The 19,079-nt window shown below is 47.7% G+C and overlaps 1 protein-coding gene across 1 annotated transcript in view; it reads right to left on the bottom strand.

Moving 5' to 3' along the window:
• LOC138287270 (zinc finger protein interacting with ribonucleoprotein K-like) overlaps positions 1-15,298 on the bottom strand; it is a 91,717-nt gene extending 76,419 nt beyond the window's left edge. The window contains exon 1 of the mRNA XM_069227630.1: positions 15,165-15,298. Within this exon, the coding sequence (XP_069083731.1) occupies positions 15,165-15,283 (119 nt within the window). The 5' untranslated portion in view covers positions 15,284-15,298. The remainder of the gene's footprint in view (positions 1-15,164) is intronic.
• Positions 15,299-19,079: the final 3,781 nt, after the last annotated feature.

The following is a 19,079-nucleotide window of genomic DNA, read 5'->3' as shown; positions in this document are numbered from 1 at the left end:
CTTGTAGTGGGTACCAAGGGGTACTTACACCTTGCACCAGGCCCAGGTATCCCTTATTAGTGTAGAGTGGTGTCTAGCAGCTTAAGCTGATAGAAAAGGTAGCTTAGCAGAGCAGCTTAGGCTGAACTAGGAGACGAGTGAAGCTCCTACAGTACCACTAGTGTCACTTGCACAATATCATAAGAAAACACAATACACAGATATACTAAAAATAAAGGTACTTTATTTTTATGACAATATGCCAAAAGTATCTCAGTGAGTACCCTCAGTGTGATGATAGCAAATATACACAAGATATATGTACACAATACCAAAATATGCAGTAATAGCAATAGAAAACAGTGCAAACAATGTATAGTCACAATAGAATGCAATGGGGGCACATAGGGATAGGGGCAACACAAACCATATACTCTAGAAGTGGAATGCGAACCACGAATGGCCCCCAAACCTATGTGACCTTGTAGAGGATCGCTGGGACTGTAAGGAAACAGTGAGGGTTAGAAAAATAGCCCACCCCAAGACCCTGTAAAGTGGGTGCAAAGTGCAAAGTGCACCCAAGTGCACAAAGTGCACAAAGTGCAAAGTGCACCTAAGTTCCCCAGAGGGCACAGAAGTCGTGATAGGGGAATTCTGCAAGGAAGACCAACACCAGCAATGCAACAACGATGGATTTCCTGACGAAAGTACCTGTGGAACAAGGGGACCAAGTCCAAGAGTCACGATCAAGTCGGGAGTGGGCAGATGCCCAGGAAATGCCAGCTGTGGGTGCAAAGAAGCTGCCACCGGATGGTAGAAGCTGTGGATTCTGCAAGAACGACAAGGGCTAGAAACTTCCCCTTTGGAGGATGGATGTCCCACGTCGTGAAGAGTCGTGCAGAGGTGTTTCCGTGCAGAAAGACCGCAAACAAGCCTTGCTAGCTGCAAGGGTCACGGTTAGGGTTTTTGGATGCTGCTGTGGCCCAGGAGGGACCAGGATGTCGCCAATTGCGTGAGGAGACAGAGGGGGCGTCCAGCAAGACAAAGAGCCCACTCAGAAGCAAGCAGCACCCGCAGAAGTGCCGGAACAGGCACTACGAAGTGGAGTGAACCGGAGCTCACCCGAAGTTGCACAAGAGGGTCCCACGAAGCCGGAGGACAACTCAGGAGGTCGTGCAATGCAGGTTAGAGTGCCGGGGACCCAGGCTTGGCTGTGCACAAAGGAAATCCTGGAAGAGTGCACAGGAGCCGGAGTAGTTGCAAAACACGCGGTTCCCAGCAATGCAGTCTAGCGTGGGGAGGCAAGGACTTACCTCCACCAAACTTGGACTGAAGAGTCACTGGACTGTAGAAGTCACTTGGACAGAGTTGCTGAGTTCAAGGAACCTCGCTCGTCGTGCTGAGAGGAGACCCAGAGGACCGGTGATGCAGTTCTTTGGTGCCTGCGGTTGCAGGGGGAAGATTCCGTCGACCCACTGGAGATTTCTTCGGAGCTTCTAGTGCAGAGAGGAGGCAGACTACCCCCACAGCATGCACCACCAGGAAAACAGTCGAGAAGGCGGCAGTATCAGCGTTACAAGGTCGCAGTAGTCGTCTTTGCTACTTTGTTGCAGTTTTGCAGGCTTCCAGCGCGGTCAGCAGTCGATTCCTTGGCAGAAGGTGAAGAGAGAGATGCAGAGGAACTCTGATGAGCTCTTGCATTCGTTATCTAGAGAATTCCCCAAAGCAGAGACCCTAAATAGCCAGAAAAGGAGATTTGGCTACTTAGGAGAGAGGATAGGCTAGCAACACCTGAAGGAGCCTATCAGAAGGAGTCTATGACGTCACCTGCTGGCACTGGCCAATCAGAGCAGTCCAGTGTGCCAGCAGCACCTCTGTTTCCAAGATGGCAGAGGTCTGGAGCAAACTGGAGGAGCTCTGGGCACTCCCAGGGGAGGTGCAGGTCAGGGGAGTGGTCACTCCCTTTTCCTTTGTCAAGTTTGGCGCCAGAGCAGGGCTGAGGGATCCCTGAACCGGTGCAGACTGGCTTATGCAGAGATGGGCACCATCTGTGCCCATCAAAGCATTTCCAGAGGCTGGGGGAGGCTACTCCCCCCCAGCCCTGACACCTTTTTCCAAAGGGAGAGGGTGTAACACCCTCTCTCTGAGGAAGTCCTCTGTTCTGCCTTCCTGGGCCAGGCCTGGCTGGACCCCAGGAGGGCAAAAACCTGTCTGAGGGATTGGCAGCAGCAGCAGCTGCAGTGAAACCCCGGGAAAGGTAGTTTGGCAGTACCCGGGTCTGAGCTAGAGACTCGGAGAATCATGGAATTGTCTCCCCAATGCCCCTAGACATGTTACATGGCCATGTTCGGAGTTACCATTGTGACGCTATACATATGTCGTGACATATGTATAGTGCACGCGTGTAATGGTGTCCCCGCACTCACAAAGTCTGGGGAATTTGCCTAGAACAATGTGGGAGCACCTTGGCTAGTGCCAGGGTGCCCACACACTAAGTAACTTAGCACCCAACCTTTACCAGGTAAAGGTTAGACATATAGGTGACTTATAAGTTACTTAAGTGCAGTTGTAAATGGCTGTGAAATAACGTGGACGTTATTTCACTCAGGCTGCACTGGCAGGCCTGTGTAAGAATTGTCAGATCTCCCTATGGGCGGCACAAGAAATGCTGCAGCCCATAGGGACCTCCTGGAACCCCAATACCCTGGGTACCTCAGTACCATATACTAGGGAATTATAAGGGTGTTCCAGTATGCCAATGTAAATTGGTGAAATTGGTCACCAGCCTGTTAGTGACAATTTGGAAAGAAATGAGAGAGCATAACCACCGAGGTTCTGGATAGCAGAGCCTCAGTGAGACAGTTAGTCATAACACAGGTAACACATACAGGGCACACTTATGAGCACCGGGGCCCTGGCTGGCAGGGTCCCAGTGACCATACAACTAAAACAACATATATACAGTGAAAAATGGGGGTAACATGCCAGGCAAGATGGTACTTTCCTACACAACCCCCCCCCAAACGAAGGACAATAAGACTAGTCATTACCTGATGGGTCTTCATTGTCTAAGTGGAAATATCTGGAGAGTCCATCTGCATTGGAGTGGGTACTCCCGGGTCTATGTTCCACTGTAAAGTCCATTCCCTGTACGGATAGGGACCACCTCATAAAGTTTGGGTTTTCACCTTTCATTTGTTTTAGCCAAAGTAGAGGTTTGTAGTCTGTCTGAACAATGAAGTGAGTGCCAAACAGGTATGGCCTCAACATCTTCAGTGCCCAGACCACAGGAAAGGCCTCCCTCTCTATGGCAGACCAACGCTTTTCTCTAGGGGTCAACCTCTTGCTGATAAAAGCAACAGGTTGATCCTGGCCCTCAGAATTAAGTTGTGATAGGACTGCCCGTACCCCTAATTCAGATGCATCAGTTTGGACAATGAATTTTTTGGAATAACAGGGGCTTTTCAGCACAGGTGCAGAGCACATGGACTGCTTCAGCTCCTCAAAAGCTTTCTGACAGTTTGCTGTCCATAATACCCTCTTAGGCATTTTCTTAGATGTGAGGTCATTAAGAGGGGCTGCAATGGAGCCATAGTTCTTTATGAACCTCCTGTAGTACCCAGTGAGGACTAAAAAGGCTCTCACCTGAGTCTGATTTGTAGGGGGAACCCAATCTATAATAGTTTGGATTTTCCCCTGAAGTGGTGCAATCTGTTCTCCACCTACCAGGTGTCCCAGATAAACCACTTTCCCCTGCCCTATCTGGCACTTTGAAGCCTTGATAGTGAGGCCTGCCTTTTGCAGGGCCTCCAAAACTTTCCATAGGTGGACCAGGTGATCATCCCAGCTGGAGCTAAAGACAGCTATATCATCTATATATGCTGCACTAAAAGCTTCCAGCCCTTGCAGGACTGTGTTCACCAACCTCTGAAAAGTGGCAGGTGCATTTTTCAAACCAAAGGGCATTACTGTGAATTGGTAGTGCCCTCCAATGGTGGAAAATGCAGTTTTTGCTTTTGCATCCTCTGATAACTTGATCTGCCAATACCCTGCAGTCAAATCAAAGGTGCTTAGATACTTGGCAGATGCCAGTGTATCTATTAGCTCATCTGCCCTGGGTATAGGGTGAGCATCAGTTTTAGTTACCTGGTTGAGACCTCTATAGTCAACACAAAATCTAATTTCCCTTTTACCATCTTTGGAATGAGGTTTCGGTACAAGAACCACAGGAGAGGCCCATGGCCTTTCAGAGTGCTCAACCACTCCCAGTTCAAGCATTTTCTGCACCTCTTGTTTTATGCAGTCTCTGACATGGTCAGGCTGCCTATAGATCTTACTTTTGACAGGCAAGCTGTCTCCAGTATCTATAGTGTGCTCACACCAAGAAGTGGTGCCTGGCACAGTAGAAAAGAGTTCAGAAAACTGACCCAGGAGATTTATGCAGTGGTCTTTCTGCTCAGCAGTAAGACAATCTGCCAAAACTACACCTTCCACTAGAGCATCTTGTTCTGTGGAAGAGAAGAGATCAGGGAGAGGGTCACTCTCTTCTTCCTGTCCCTCATCTGTTGCCATGAGCAGGGTGAGATCAGCCCTGTCATAGTAGGGTTTCAGGCGATTGACATGGAGCACTCTAAGGGGACTCCTGGCAGTGCCTAAGTCAACTAAGTAGGTGACTTCACCCTTTTTCTCAACAATGATGTGAGGTCCACTCCATTTGTCCTGGAGTGCTCTTGGGGCCACAGGCTCCAAGACCCACACTTTCTGCCCTGGTTGGTACTGAACCAAAACAGCCTTCTGATCATGCCATTGCTTTTGGAGCTCTTGGCTGGCCTGAAGGTTTTTAATGGCCTTTTTCATGTACTCAGCCATCCTAGATCTTAGGCCAAGTACATAGTCCACTATGTCTTGCTTTGGAGCTTTTAAAGGTTGTTCCCAACCCTCCTTCACAAGTGTTAGAGGACCTCTTACAGGGTGTCCAAATAGGAGTTCAAAGGGGCTGAAGCCCACTCCTTTTTGGGGTACCTCCCTGTAAGCAAAAAGGAGGCAAGGTAACAGGACATCCCATCTCCTGCGGAGTTTGTCAGGGAGTCCCATTATCATTCCTTTGAGAGTTTTATTAAACCTCTCAACCAGTCCATTTGTTTGTGGGTGATAGGGTGTGGTAAACTTGTATGTCACACCACATTCATTCCACATGGCCTTTAAGTAAGCAGACATGAAATTGCTTCCCCTGTCTGATACCACCTCTTTTGGGAAGCCCACCCTGGAAAAGATTCCCAGGAGGGCCTTTGCCACTGCAGGAGCTGTAGTGGTCCTTAGAGGAATTGCTTCAGGATATCTGGTGGCATGGTCCACTACCACCAAGATAAACCTATTGCCTGAAGCAGTAGGAGGGTCAAGGGGGCCAACTATGTCAACCCCTACCCTTTCAAAGAGAACCCCAACCACAGGCAGTGGAATAAGGGGTGCCTTTGGGGTGCCACCTGTCTTGCCACTGGCTTGACAGGTTTCACAGGATTTACAAAATTCCTTTGTGTCCTCTGACATTCTAGGCCAATGAAACAAGGGGACAAGCCTGTCCCAAGTTTTCATTTGCCCCAAATGTCCAGCTAAGGGAATGTCGTGGGCTAGAGTTAGGAGGAACCTTCTGTATTCCTGAGGAATCACCAATCTCCTGGTAGCTCCAGGTTTTGGATCCCTTGCTTCAGTATACAAAAGGTTATCCTCCCAGTAAACTCTGTGAGAGTCACTGACATCCCCATTTGCTTGTTTGACAGCTTGCTGTCTTAGACCCTCTAGTGTGGGACAGGTATGCTGTGCCACACTCAGCTCCTCCCTGGCAGGACCCCCTTCACCCAAAAGCTCAGCAGTGTCTGCTTCCAGCTCCTCTGGTGTAGGTCCTGCACAGGGTGGAACATTTTCTTCCTCAGAAGTTAAATCCACTGTAGAGGGAGGGATAGTAGGTAGTGTTTTACCTTTACTAACCATAGCTTTAGGGAGCACTTGGTCCATTCTTCCAGGATCCAAGTCACCCTGTCCTTTTTGCTTTTTGGCCTGAGCCCTTGTCAAAGCAAAAATATGCCCTGGAATAGCCAGCATTGCTGCATGAGCCTCCAAACTCCACTTCTGCCCAAGCTGATGTCTCTAAATCGTTCCCTAGTAGACAGTCTACAGGTAAATCTGAGGCAACCACAACTTTCTTTGGACCAGTAACCCCCCCCCCCCCAGTTGAGATTCACAACAGCCATGGGGTGGCTAAGAGTGTTGTTATGAGCATCGGTTACTTGGTACTGGTGACCAAGTAGGTGTTGTTCAGGGTGGACCAGTTTCTCTATTACCATTGTAACACTGGCACCTGTGTCCCTGTAGGCCTGAACCTCAACACCATTTATTAGGGGCAGTTGCTTGTACTTATCCATATTAAGAGGACAAGCAACCAAGGTGGCTAAATCAATAGCCCCCTCAGAGATTAACACAGCCTCTGTGGTCTCCCTAACAAGACCAACCCCAACTAAATTACCAAAAGTGAGCCCAGCTACTCCCTTGGATTGGCTATTAGTAGGTTTGCTCCCACCACCACTGCTATTACTAGGGGCACTAGGTGTAGCAGCAGGGGTTGTAGTGGCAGGAGGCTTGGTGCTTTTCTTTGGACAACTGGGATCTGTTGTCCAATGGCCTTTTATTTTACATAAATAGCACCATGGTTTCTTTTCTTTATTTTGATTTGAAGAGGATTTGGGCCCACCACCCCCACACGAGTGCTTTTGTGGGCCTGATGAAGACTCATTTTTAGATTTGTCCCCACCCTTGTCAGAAGACTTACCATCCTTCTTTTGCCATCCTTGTCACCCCCTGTATGAACTTTTCTGTTCACCCTTGTTCTGACCCATTTGTCTGCCTTCTTTCCCAATTCATGGGGAGAGGTCAGATCAGAGTCTACCAGGTACTGGTGTAACAAATCAGACAAACAATTATTAAGAATATGCTCTCTCAGGATTAAGTTATACAGGCTTTCATAGTCAGAAACTTTACTGCCATGTAACCACCCCTCCAAGGCCTTCACTGAATGGTCAACAAAGTCTACCCAGTCTTGTGAAGACTCCTTTTTGGTTTCTCTGAACTTCATCCTGTATTGTTCAGTGGTTAAGCCATAACCATCTATGAGTGCATTCTTAAGAACTGCAAAATTATTGGCATCACTTTCCTTCACAGTAAGGAACCTATCCCTACCCTTTCCACTGAAAGATAGCCATAGGATAGCAGCCCACTGCCTTTGAGGTACCTCCTGTACAACACAGGCCCTCCCTCTCAAGTGCAGCAAACCACTTGTTAATGTCATCCCCCTCTTTGTAAGGGGGAACTATCTTATGCAGATTCCTAGAATCATGCTCTTTTGCAGGATGACTATTTGGAATACTGCTGCTGCCACCATGGGGTCCTAACCCCAACCTCTGTCTTTCTTTTTCTAAATCAAAGGCTTGCCTATCTAAATCCAGCTGTTGCTTCTTGAGCTTCAGCCTAGATTCTTCCACTCTCAATCTATTGAGCTCCCTTTCTAACACTCTGTCATCAGGGTGGGTGGGTTGGGCATGCCTTGACACAGCAGAATGGTGAGAATGAACAGAGGGAGACCTTTCCCTAACAGATGGCACTCTAACATTCTGGCCTACAGAAGTAACACTCCTACTATGATGAGAAGTAACACTCTTACTGTGATGTGAATTCACATCAGTACCAGCAATGGTAGGTGGCCTGCTAAGGGTCAGGTTGGGAAGGTTCCCTCCCAAATCTTTCACTGGGGGTGCCCCAGAATCAGAGTGGGGACCATCAGCTAATTTCTCACCAGAAGTGCCAACTAAGGTCTTATCTTGTTCAATGAGCATATTAACTAACAGTTGTCTTGAGGGATTCTTCCCTACCCCTAAACCTCTATCTAAGCAGAGACTCCTTGCTTCCTTCCAGCTAAGGTTGTCATAAGCTATGCTGGCCAGATCAAGAGTTTGGCCTGTACCAGACATGATAGACAAGAGTTTAAGGGACAGAAAAAGAAAGAAAAAGTTTCAGAACTTTTTAAAGAACAGAAAAAAAAACTTTTAAAACTTTTTAAGAACTTTTTGAAAGTTTTAGAGGTACTTTTCAGCACTTTGCAAAGAAGTGAGAGGAGAAAAGCAAGACTTTTTGGTTAGGTGTACATACACTGAACTTGTTTTGTATATTTTTCTCTTATGAAAAGTACAATATGACAAAGTGGTAAGTAGTTGCAAAGTACTTATCCCACCGCTGCACAACCAATGTAGGAGGCTGGACTGGCTTGTAGTAGGTACCAAGGGGTACTTACACCTTGCACCAGGCCCAGGTATCCCTTATTAGTGTAGAGGGGTGTCTAGCAGCTTAGGCTGATAGAAAAGGTAGCTAAGCAGAGCAGCTTAGGCTGAACTAGGAGACGAGTGAAGCTCCTACATTACCACTAGTGTCACTTGCACAATATCATAAGAAAACACAATACACAGATATACTAAAAATAAAGGTACTTTATTTTTATGACAATATGCCAAAAGTATCTCAGTGAGTACCCTCAGTATGAGGATAGCAAATATACACAAGATATATCTACACAATACCAAAATATGCAGTAATAGCAATAGAAAACAGTGCAAACAATGTATAGTCACAATAGAATGCAATGGGGGCACATAGGGATAGGGGCAACACAAACCATATACTCTAGAAGTGGAATGCGAACCACGAATGGCCCCCAAACCTATGTGACCTTGTAGAGGGTCGCTGCGACTGTAAGAAAACAGTGAGGGTTAGAAAAATAGCCCACCCCAAGACCCTGAAAAGTGGGTGCAAAGTGCACCTAAGTTCCCCAGAGGGCACAGAAGTCGTGATAGGGGAATTCTGCAAGGAAGACCAACACCAGCAATGCAACAACGATGGATTTCCTGACGAGAGTACCTGTGGAACAAGGGGACCAAGTCCAAGAGTCAAAATCAAGTCAGGAGTGGGCAGATGCCCAGGAAATGCCAGCTGTGGGTGCAAAGAAGCTGCCACCGGATGGTAGAAGCTGTGGATTCTGCAAGAACGACAAGGGCTAGAAACTTCCCCTTTGGAGGATGGATGTCCCACATTGTGAAGAGTCGTGCAGGGGTGTTTCCATGCAGAAAGACCGCAAACAAGCCTTGCTAGCTGCAAGGGTCACGGTTAGGGTTTTTGGATGCTGCTGTGGCCAAGGAGGGACCAGGATGTCGCCAATTGTGTGAGGAGACAGAGGGGGCGTCCAGCAAGACAAAGAGCACACTCAGAAGCAAGCAGCATCCGCAGAAGTGCCGGAACAGGCACTACGAAGTGGAGTGAACCGGAGCTCACCCGAAGTTGCACAAGAGGGTTCCACAAAGCCGGAGGACAACTCAGGAGGTCGTGCAATGCAGGTTAGAGTGCCGGGGACCCAGGCTTGGCTGTGCACAAAGGAAACCCTGGAAGAGTGCACAGGAGCCGGAGCAGCTGCAAATCACGCCGTACCCAGCAATGCAGTCTAGCGTGGGGAGGCAAGGACTTACCTCCACCAAACTTGGACTGAAGAGTCACTGGACTGTGGGAGTCACTTGGACAGAGTTGCTGAGTTCAAGGAACCTCGCTCGTCGTGCTGAGAGGAGACCCAGAGGACCGGTGATGCAGTCTATTGGTGCCTGCGGTTGCAGGGGGAAGATTCCGTCGACCCACGCGAGATTTCTTCGGAGCTTCTAGTGCAGAGAGGAGGCAGACTACCCCCACAGCATGCACCACCAGGAAAACAGATGAGAATGCGGCAGGATCAGCTTTACAAGGTCGCAGTAGTCGTCTTTGCTACTTTGTTGCAGTTTTGCAGGCTTCCAGCGCGGTCAGCAGTCGATTCCTTGGCAGAAGGTGAAGAGAGAGATGCAGAGGAACTCTGATGAGCTCTTGCATTCGTTATCTAGAGAATTCCCCAAAGCAGAGACCCTAAATAGCCAGAAAAGGAGGTTTGGCTACTTAGGAGAGAGGATAGGCTAGCAACACCTGGAGGAGCCTATCAGAAGGAGTCTCTGATGTCACCTGCTGGCCCTGGCCACTCAGAGCAGTCTAGTGTGCCAGCAGCACCTCTGTTTCCAAGATGGCAGAGGTCTGGAGCACACTGGAGGAGCTCTGGGCACCTCCCAGGGGAGGTGCAGGTCAGGGGAGTGGTCACTCCCCTTTCCTTTGTCCAGTTTCGTGCCAGAGCAGGGCTGAGGGATCCCTGAACCGGTGTAGACTGGCTTATGCAGAAATGGGCACCATCTGTGCCCATCAAAGCATTTCCAGAGGCTGGGGGAGGCTACTCCTCCCCAGCCCTAACACCTTGTTCCAAAGGGAGAGGGTGTAACACCCTCTCACTGAGGAAGTCCTTTGTTCTGCCTTCCTGGGCCAAGCCTGGCTGGACCCCAGGAGGGCAGAAACCTGTCTGAGGGGTTGGCAGCAGCAGCAGCTGCAGTGAAACCCCGGGAAAGGTAGTTTGGCAGTACCCGGGTCTGTGCTAGAGACCCGTGGGATCATGGGATTGTCTCACCATTGGGGGGGCAATTCCATGATCTTAGACATGTTACATGGCCATACTCGGAGTTACCATTGTGAAGCTATACATAGGTAGTGACCTATGTATAGTGCACGGGTGTAATGGTGTCCCCGCACTCACAAAGTTCGGGGAATTTGCCCTGACCAATGTGGGGGCACCTTGGCTAGTGCCAGGGTGCCCACACACTAAGTAACTTAGCACCCAACCTTTACCAGGTAAAGGTTAGACATATAGGTGACTTATAAGTTACTTAAGTGCAGTGGTAAATGGCTGTGAAATAACGTGGACGTTATTTCACTCAGGCTGCAGTGGCAGGCCTGTGTAAGAATTGTCAGAGCTCCCTATGGGTGGCACAAGAAATGCTGCAGCCCATAGGGATCTCCTGGAACCCCAATACCCTGGGTACCTCAGTACCATATACTTGGGAATTATAAGGGTGTTCCAGTAAGCCAATGTAAATTGGTGAAATTGGTCACTAGCCTGATAGTGACAATTTGGAAAGAAATGAGAGAGCATAACCACTGAGGTTCTGGTTAGCAGAGCCTCAGTGAGACAGTTAGTTATAACACAGGTAACACATACAGGGCACACTTATGAGCACTGGGGCCCTGGCTGGCAGGGTCCCAGTGACACATACAACTAAAACAACATATATACAGTGAAATATGGGGGTAACATGCCAGGCAAGATGGTACTTTCCTACAGCCAGTACCCAAAGTGCCCCTGAAAAACCCAAATCCAAAAGATCCAACTAACAGGCTAGCTGGTACAATGCTGACTTTAAAGGAAAAAGAGAACTACCCAAGGTACCATAAATAGAAACACCTACAAGGCTGCTCTTAGACGCTAAAAACATCAATTGGTATAGACCAAGAAAAGACTCTGACCCTGAGAATCGAATCCAGCTCAAATAACTAGAAGGAACGTTTTACTATTGCCAAGGAATTTACCAACCCTAGCCCCTTTCATCCTCTTTGAACTCTCTGTCATCCTTAAAACAGTCTACCACCACACACTCATCACCAGACTACACGCAGCAGGAATACACAGTCCAACTCTGAAATGGATAGCCTCCTTCCTCTCCATAAGAACTCAATAAGTCAAGCTCACACTGTTCACATCAGAACCCAACGACCTCATCTGCAGAGTCCCACAGGGGTCATCACTCAGCCCGGCACTTTTCAACAGGTACGAGACTCCTCTGGCTAACATCATCAGATCCCATGGAATGAATATAATCTCCTATGCTGATGACACCCAGCTCACTATTTCCCTTTCAGATGACACCATCAGCACCAAGACAATCTTCAAACAATGCATGATCAATGTGGCCAATTGGATGAAACAAAACTACCTCAAGTTTAACAGCAACAAAACTGAAGTGCTGATCCTCGGGAATAAAGGCTCACCTTAGGACTCCACCTGGTGACTCCCCCTGAACTTGGAACCCACACACCCCAACTGATTAAGCTAGGAACCTAGGCCTCATATTTGACACCAACCTAACCATGAAGTCCCAGATCAACGCCGTCACCTCCTCACATTTTCACATCCTCTTCATGTTATTTAAAACTTCAAGTGGATCCCACTGGGCACCAGACATACCATCATGTTTGCACTAATCACAAACAGATTGGACTATGGCAACACACTCTACGCTAGTATCCCATCCCATCTTCTACACAGACTTCAAACCATCCAAAATGCCACCACCAGACTCATAAATGACCTCCTGCACCGAACCCACACCACACCACCTCAGACAGTTCCACTGGCTCCCCATCCAGAAGTGATGCCAGTTCAAACTTCTCACAGATGTACTGAAGTCACAACACAACATGGCATCTGTATACCTTAATCAACAGCTCTACTTTCACCATCCCACCATACAACTTCGCTCAGCCCCCAACGCAACAGACAACTTCGCTCAGCATCATTCTCACTGGCACCCACCCTGCATCCGCAGAAGTAGAACAAGAGTTCCATCATTCATAATTGAAGATGAACACACAGAAATAATCTGGGACTATCATTTTGTGAAAAGTCCGAATTTTCTTATATTAGGACTAAAATAGATCTGTATAAATATATTAGGAACTCGAGCTAATGAAAGGTTATAAAAACAATGTTAGTAATTTGGGTAAAATACTGAGACTCCACCAATACTGGATACAGAATTTGCTGAAATCAGATTTAGACTTAATGAAAGAATTATTGGAACTGGAGAATAAAACTGCAAGCAGAACTGGGAGTATTACTGAAAAAATTATAGTCAGAATGAGACTATATAAATTACTGAAGAAGGGGGTACCACATTTAGACCTGGATGTAGTGACATATGTGTTTGTGTTGCACCACTTTGCATCAGGATTAGCTGTCCAGTGTTCACCAGTTTCAGACTACATTTTGTATTCAGTTTAGCTTTAGATTCATTCTGCCTATTGACTTTATCGTAGCATTAGACACTGCCATGTTAAAGCTGCCCGTGATTTTCCACATTGTAAACTGTGCACTCTGTCTTGTTTTCGTGCTCTTTCTCACCGAAGAGCTAGTACATAATAAGGAGGAGTTAGTCAGTCAGCATAATAAGGATGTACTAGACTGATGTTTTTGGTACAGCAGGAAAAGGCTTAGGCTTGGGAGAGACACCTTGGGAAACTGGCCAGTTCCAACCTGTCTCTTTCAACCCTGACCTAAACTAGCCAGCATGTTTGAATTACGAAATGAGAAGGTTTTTCCAGAAAGCTCTTTTTTTTTTAAAGATATAAAAAGTCCCAGTGCGACAGTGAGAGGGTGGGTGGCCTCAATCAGGATTCTAGATGTCGGATGCCTGATATCTTTCCCGTGAGGTTAGAGATCTCTTTTGCAGTCGAACAGGGTCATTGTCTTGCTGGCATCACAAAATGAAGAATCTGGCATGCCCTATGGTGATGAATTTTTAATTCATTATTTGCTTTGCATTACATATATTTGCTATGCATATTGCAGTGGAGAATCATTTTGGTATATTTTCCTTTCATTGCTGTGACTATTTTTAAACGTGTACTTTCAACATGCTAATCTCCTTTTAGGAACCTCGTGGTGAAATAATAAATGTCTTCTTTGAACTGAGAAGTGCATTCCAGCGATTTCTGTCAGCTCGGTCATTAGTGAAAAGCAAAACACTGGACCACTCTTTGTAGTCATTAGTTCACCCGATAGCACAGATGTGTTTTAAGAAACAGTGATTAGAGAACTTTGCAGTTTGCAAATAAAAACAACCAGGAAGAGATTGGCCACATCTCAACAGTGCCGTGGATAATTATAACCAGACCAGCACTAAATTGAGAGATAACAAAGATTGTGTCATAGGTGCATGACAAAGGCAGCAATGCAGAACTGTGGCCGATTGAGCTGAATATGCAGGAATCATATAGTCAACTTTCAAATACTGAGTGCTATAAAAAAGATGAGAAGGCATATTATCTGAATGAAAAACAAGATTTCACTAATGATTTAGTGGGATGAAGAGATCAAGGACACATTAGCTATGATCAATTCAGATTCCTGAAGACATATTAACCAAAATTGTGTATTTTACCTTATCCCTAAAGTTCACAAGAACAGCAAGTTGCCTCTAGGGAGACCTAAGATAACGACACAGGAAGATCAATTTGGGAGCACATCAAACTGTGTACATAAAGGAGTAACATAGTGGGATAAACAAAGCAGTACAAGCATCCATTGAGATCATGGGGGACAGAATAGGAATGCTTCCTCTAAGGAAGAGGTTTCAGTGGCACTGCAGGAAGAGGTTAAGAGGTGGGGAGTGAGTGACAGTGCAGGAAGGGAGTGAGTGAGAGGCAGTGCAAACAATGAGTGAGAGGCAGTGCAGGGAGTGAGTGACAGTGCCGGAAGGGAGTGAGTGAGAGGCAGTGCAGGAAGTGATTGACAGTACAGGAAGGGAGTGAGTGAGAGGCAGTGCAAACAGTGAGTGAGAGTCAGTGCAAACAGTGAGAGAGAGGCAGTGCAAATAGTGAGTGGGAGGGAGGGACAATGCAGGAAGGTAGTGGGTGAGAGTCAGCCCAAACAGTGAGTGAGAGGGAGTGAGAGGTAGTGCAAGGAGTGAGTGATTGCAGGAAGTGAGCAACAGGCAATGCAGGGAGGGAGTGACAGTGCCGGAAGGGAGTGAGTGTGAGGCAGTGCAAACAGTGAGTGAGAGGCAGTGCAAGGAGTGAGTGGAGGTGCAGGGAGTGAATGAGAGGCAATTGAAATAGTGAGTGAGAGGGAGTGCAGGGAGTGAGTGACAGTGCCGGAGGGGAGTGAGTGAGAGTGAGTGCAGGGAGTGAATGACAGTGCAGGAGGGGAGTGAGTGAGAGGGAGTGCAGGGAGTGAGTGACAGTGCAGGAGGGGAGTGAGTGAGAGGCAGTGCAGATTGTTTGTTTTGTGTAGGGTTTTGCTTCTTTGTCTTTTAATGAGTTTCTGCCTCTTTTGGGGGGCCCCGTCTGCGTCACCCCCAGAGCTCCCTTCAGTCCAGTGTGTCTCGGCCTGAAGCTGTGTAAGGGGCTGGGGGCTGGTATTTGTGTCTCTGACATGAAACGCAGGTGAAATAACAGAATTCCGGGACCCTTGTTACCTTTTCAGTTTCCGACGAGGCCCAAACAAAGGCTCCTTTTCGTCCTCCGGCGACTCGGGCAGTCTGCGCATGTGCGGGAGAGTAGTGTCTCCTCTCGGTAACTGGGGCAGTCTGCGCATGTGCGAGAGTAGTTCCTGATTACGTCTGGTGCCTGTGGGCAGTCTGCGCATGTGCCAAACAGAACGGAGAGGTTTATATTTTGTCCAAGAGAAGAACTTTCGGATCAGCGGCGGCGTTCTCCTGGCACACAAGATCTTAGCAGCGGGAACACTTATCTCTCGGGCATGCGCTGCAAAGACACAAATATAATGGGTCTACACAGTAAAGAGACGTCACTTATCTAATGGGCATGCGTACTATAGACACGGCACTTAGCTCATGAGGGTGCGCGGTTAAGACACAACACTTGACATGCGTTAGAAGACAGGACACCTTTCTCCTGGGCACGTGCAGTAAGGCAGGAAGGAGCTATCCCGGGCTCGCGCAGTAGCACGCGGCACTTCTGTCCCGCGCATGCGCAGTAGCTGCCGGAGCAGCCAAGGCCCCTCCACGGTATCACCAGTACTTGTGTCCCGGTGCACTGCACCTGCTGCTCATGTTAACATCATCAGTACTTGTGTCTTGGTGCACTGCACCTGCTGCTCATGTATCATTTGTTTAATACGAAAAGGAGTGGCTATTATTATAGATTCGAAAGCATTTAAAATAATGAGTTGAGTGGGGACATTTTAAAGTTGTACTAGCATTCGTGGGTTAACTTTTATCACCATTAAAACGGCAGTGTACTCGGTGTATTATCTGTACTTTGTTAACCCCTTCGCTGCCAGGCCTTTTCCCCTCCTGGGCTTTTTCTGGCTATGTGGTTCAGTTCGGCTTAGGCCCTCATAACTTTTTGTTCACATAAGCTGCCCACGCCAAATTTGCGTCCTTTTTTCCCAACATCCTAGGGATTCTAGAGGTACCCCGACTTTGTGGGTTCCCCAGAAGGAGGCCAAGAAATTATCCAAAATACAGTAAAAATTTCCTTTTTTAAAAAAAAATGGGAAAAAGGGGCTGCAGAAGAAGGCTTGTGGTTTTTCCCTGAAAATGGCATCAACAAAGGGTTTGCGGTGCTAAACTCAGCAGCTTCCCAGCTTTCAGGAACAGGCAGACTTGAATCAGAAAACCCAATTTTTCAACACAATTTTGGCATTTTACTGGGACATACCCCATTTTTATGATTTTTTGTGCTTTCAGCCTCCTTCCAGTCAGTGACAGAAATGGGCATGAAACCAACGCTGGATCCCAGAAACCGCAACATTTCTGAAAAGTAGACAAAATTCTGAATTCAGCAAGGGGTAATTTGTGTAGCTCCTTCAAGGTTTTCCTACAGAAAATAACAGCTGAAAAAAAAATATTGAAATTGAGGTAAAAAACAGCAATTTTTCTCTACATTTTATTCTGTAACTTTTTCCTGCAATGTCAGATTTTCGAAAGCAATATACCGTTACGTCTGCTGGACTCCTCTGGTTGCGGGGATATGTAGGGCTTGTAGGTTCATCAAGAACCCTAGGTACCCAGAGCCAATAAATGACCTGCACCCTGCAGTGGGTTTTCATTCTATACCGGGTATACAGCAATTAATTTGCTGAAATATAAAGAGTGAAAAATAGCTATCAAGAAAACCTTTGTATTTCCAAAAAGGGCATAAGATAAGGTGTTGAGGAGCAGTGGTAATTGCACATCTCTGAATTCCGGGGTGCCCATACTAGCATGTGAATTACAGGGCATTTCTCAAATAGACGTCTTTTTTTACACACTCTCTTATATTTGGAAGGAAAAAATGTAGAGAAAGACAAGGGGCAATAACACTTGTTTTGCTATTCTATGTTCCCCCAAGTCTCCCGATAAAAATGATAACTCACTTGTGTGGTTAGGCCTAGCGCCCCAACAGGAAATGCCCCAAAACGCAACGTGGACACATCACATTTTTTTAAAGAAAACAGAGGTGTTTTTTGAAAAGTGCCTACCTGTAGATTTTGGCGCCTAGCTCAGCCGGCAGCTAGGGAAACCTACCAAACCTGTGCATTTCTGAAAACTAGAGACCTAGGGGAATCCAAGATGGGGTGACTTGTGGGGCTCTGACCAGGTTCTGTTACCCAGAATCCTTTGCAAACCTCAAAATGTGGCCACAAAAACACATTTTCCTCAGATTTCGGTGACAGAAAGTTCTGTAATCTGAGAGGAGCCACAAATTTCCTTCCACCCAGCGTTTCCCCAAGTCTCCTGATAAAAATGGTACCTCACTTGTGTGGGTGGGCCTAGCGCCCACAAAAGGAAAGGGCCCAAAACACAACGTGGACACATCACATTTTTTCACAGAAAACAGAGGTGTTTTTTGCAAAGTGCCTACCTATGGATTTTGGCCTCTAGCTCAGCCGGCCCCAGGGGGGGCAGAAATGGCCTAAAATAAATCTGCCCTCCCCACCCCTGGGTCGCTCCCCTTGCGTGACGACGCAAAAAAAAAAGATGCCTAGTGGTTTCTGCCCCCCTTGGGGGCAGATTGACCTAAAATCTGCCGATCGGCACCCAAAGTGGGCAGAAATGGCCTAAATACAATTTACCCCTCCAGGGGAGCGACCCTTGCCTAAGGGGTCGCTCCCCATCGCTAAAAAAACAAACAGACAAAAAAAAAAAATTGCCCTGGCGCCTAGAGGTTTCTGCCCCCCCTGGGGGCAGATCGGCCTAATAACAATAGGCCGCTCTGCCCCCAGGTGGGGCCGAAATGGCCCAAAATAAATTTACCCCCCGCCCCCCGGGGAGCGACCCTTGCCTACAAGGTCGCTCCCCTTGCGTGACGGCGCAAAAAAAAGATCCCTGGTGCCTAGTGGTTTCTGCCCCCCTTGGGGGCAGATTGACCTAAAATCGGCCGATCTGCCCCCAAAGCAGGCAGAAATGGCCTAAATACAATTTGCCCCTCCAGGGGAGCGACCCTTGCCTAAGGGGTCGCTCCCCATCTCTAAAAAAACAAACAAAAAAAAAATTTGCCCTGGCGCCTAGAGGTTTCTGCTCCCCCTGGGGGCAGATCGGCCTAATAACAATAGGCCGATCTGCCCCTAGGGGGGACAGAAATGGCCTAAATAAATTTCCCCCCCCCACCGCCCCTGGGGAGCGACCCTTGCCTACAAGGTCGCTCCCCTTGCGTGACGGCGCAAAAAAAAGATCCCTGGTGCCCAGTGGTTTCTGCCCCCCTTGGGGGCAGATTGACCTAAAATCGGCCGATCTGCCCCCACAGCGGGCAGAAATGGCCTAAATACAATTTGCCCCTCTGGGGGAGCGAGCCTTGCCTAAGGGGTCGCTCCCCATCTGTAAAACAACAATAACAAAAAAAATCCCCGGTGCCTAGTGGTTTCTGCCCCCCTTGGGGGCAGATTGGCCTAATTAAAATAGGGTGATCTGCCCCCATGGGGGGCAGAAATGGCCTAAAATAAATTTGCCCCCCAGGGGAACGACCCTTGCCTAATGGGTCGCTCCCCTTCGCGTGAAAAACAAAAACAAAAAAACATCCCTGGTGTCTAGTGGTTTCTGCCCCCCTTGGGGGCAGATTGGCCTCATAAAAATAGGCCAATCTGCTCCCAAGTGGGGCAGAAATGGCCTAAATATAATTTGCCCCCTATCGGAGCGACCCTTGCCTAAGGGGTCGCTCCCCACACCTAAAACAAAAAACAAAACAACAAAAAAAGTATCCCTGGTGCCTAGTGGTTTCTGCCCCCAGGGGGGGCATAAAAGGCCTTTAAAAAAAATGCCCCCCCTGGGAGCGACCCTTGCCCAAGGGGTTGCTCCCTTATGCCAGTTTAAAAAAAAATAAAACATCCCTTGTGTCTAGTGGGCGTTTCAAAAGCCGTATTGCAAGCAATCCGGCTTTTGAAACGCTTG

This window comes from Pleurodeles waltl, chromosome 4_1 (genome assembly GCF_031143425.1).
Source record: "Pleurodeles waltl isolate 20211129_DDA chromosome 4_1, aPleWal1.hap1.20221129, whole genome shotgun sequence".
Lineage (NCBI taxonomy): Eukaryota > Metazoa > Chordata > Amphibia > Caudata > Salamandridae > Pleurodeles > Pleurodeles waltl.
The sequence above is the reverse complement of the archived record's forward strand: the minus strand, read 5'-3'. Positions and strand labels throughout refer to the sequence as shown.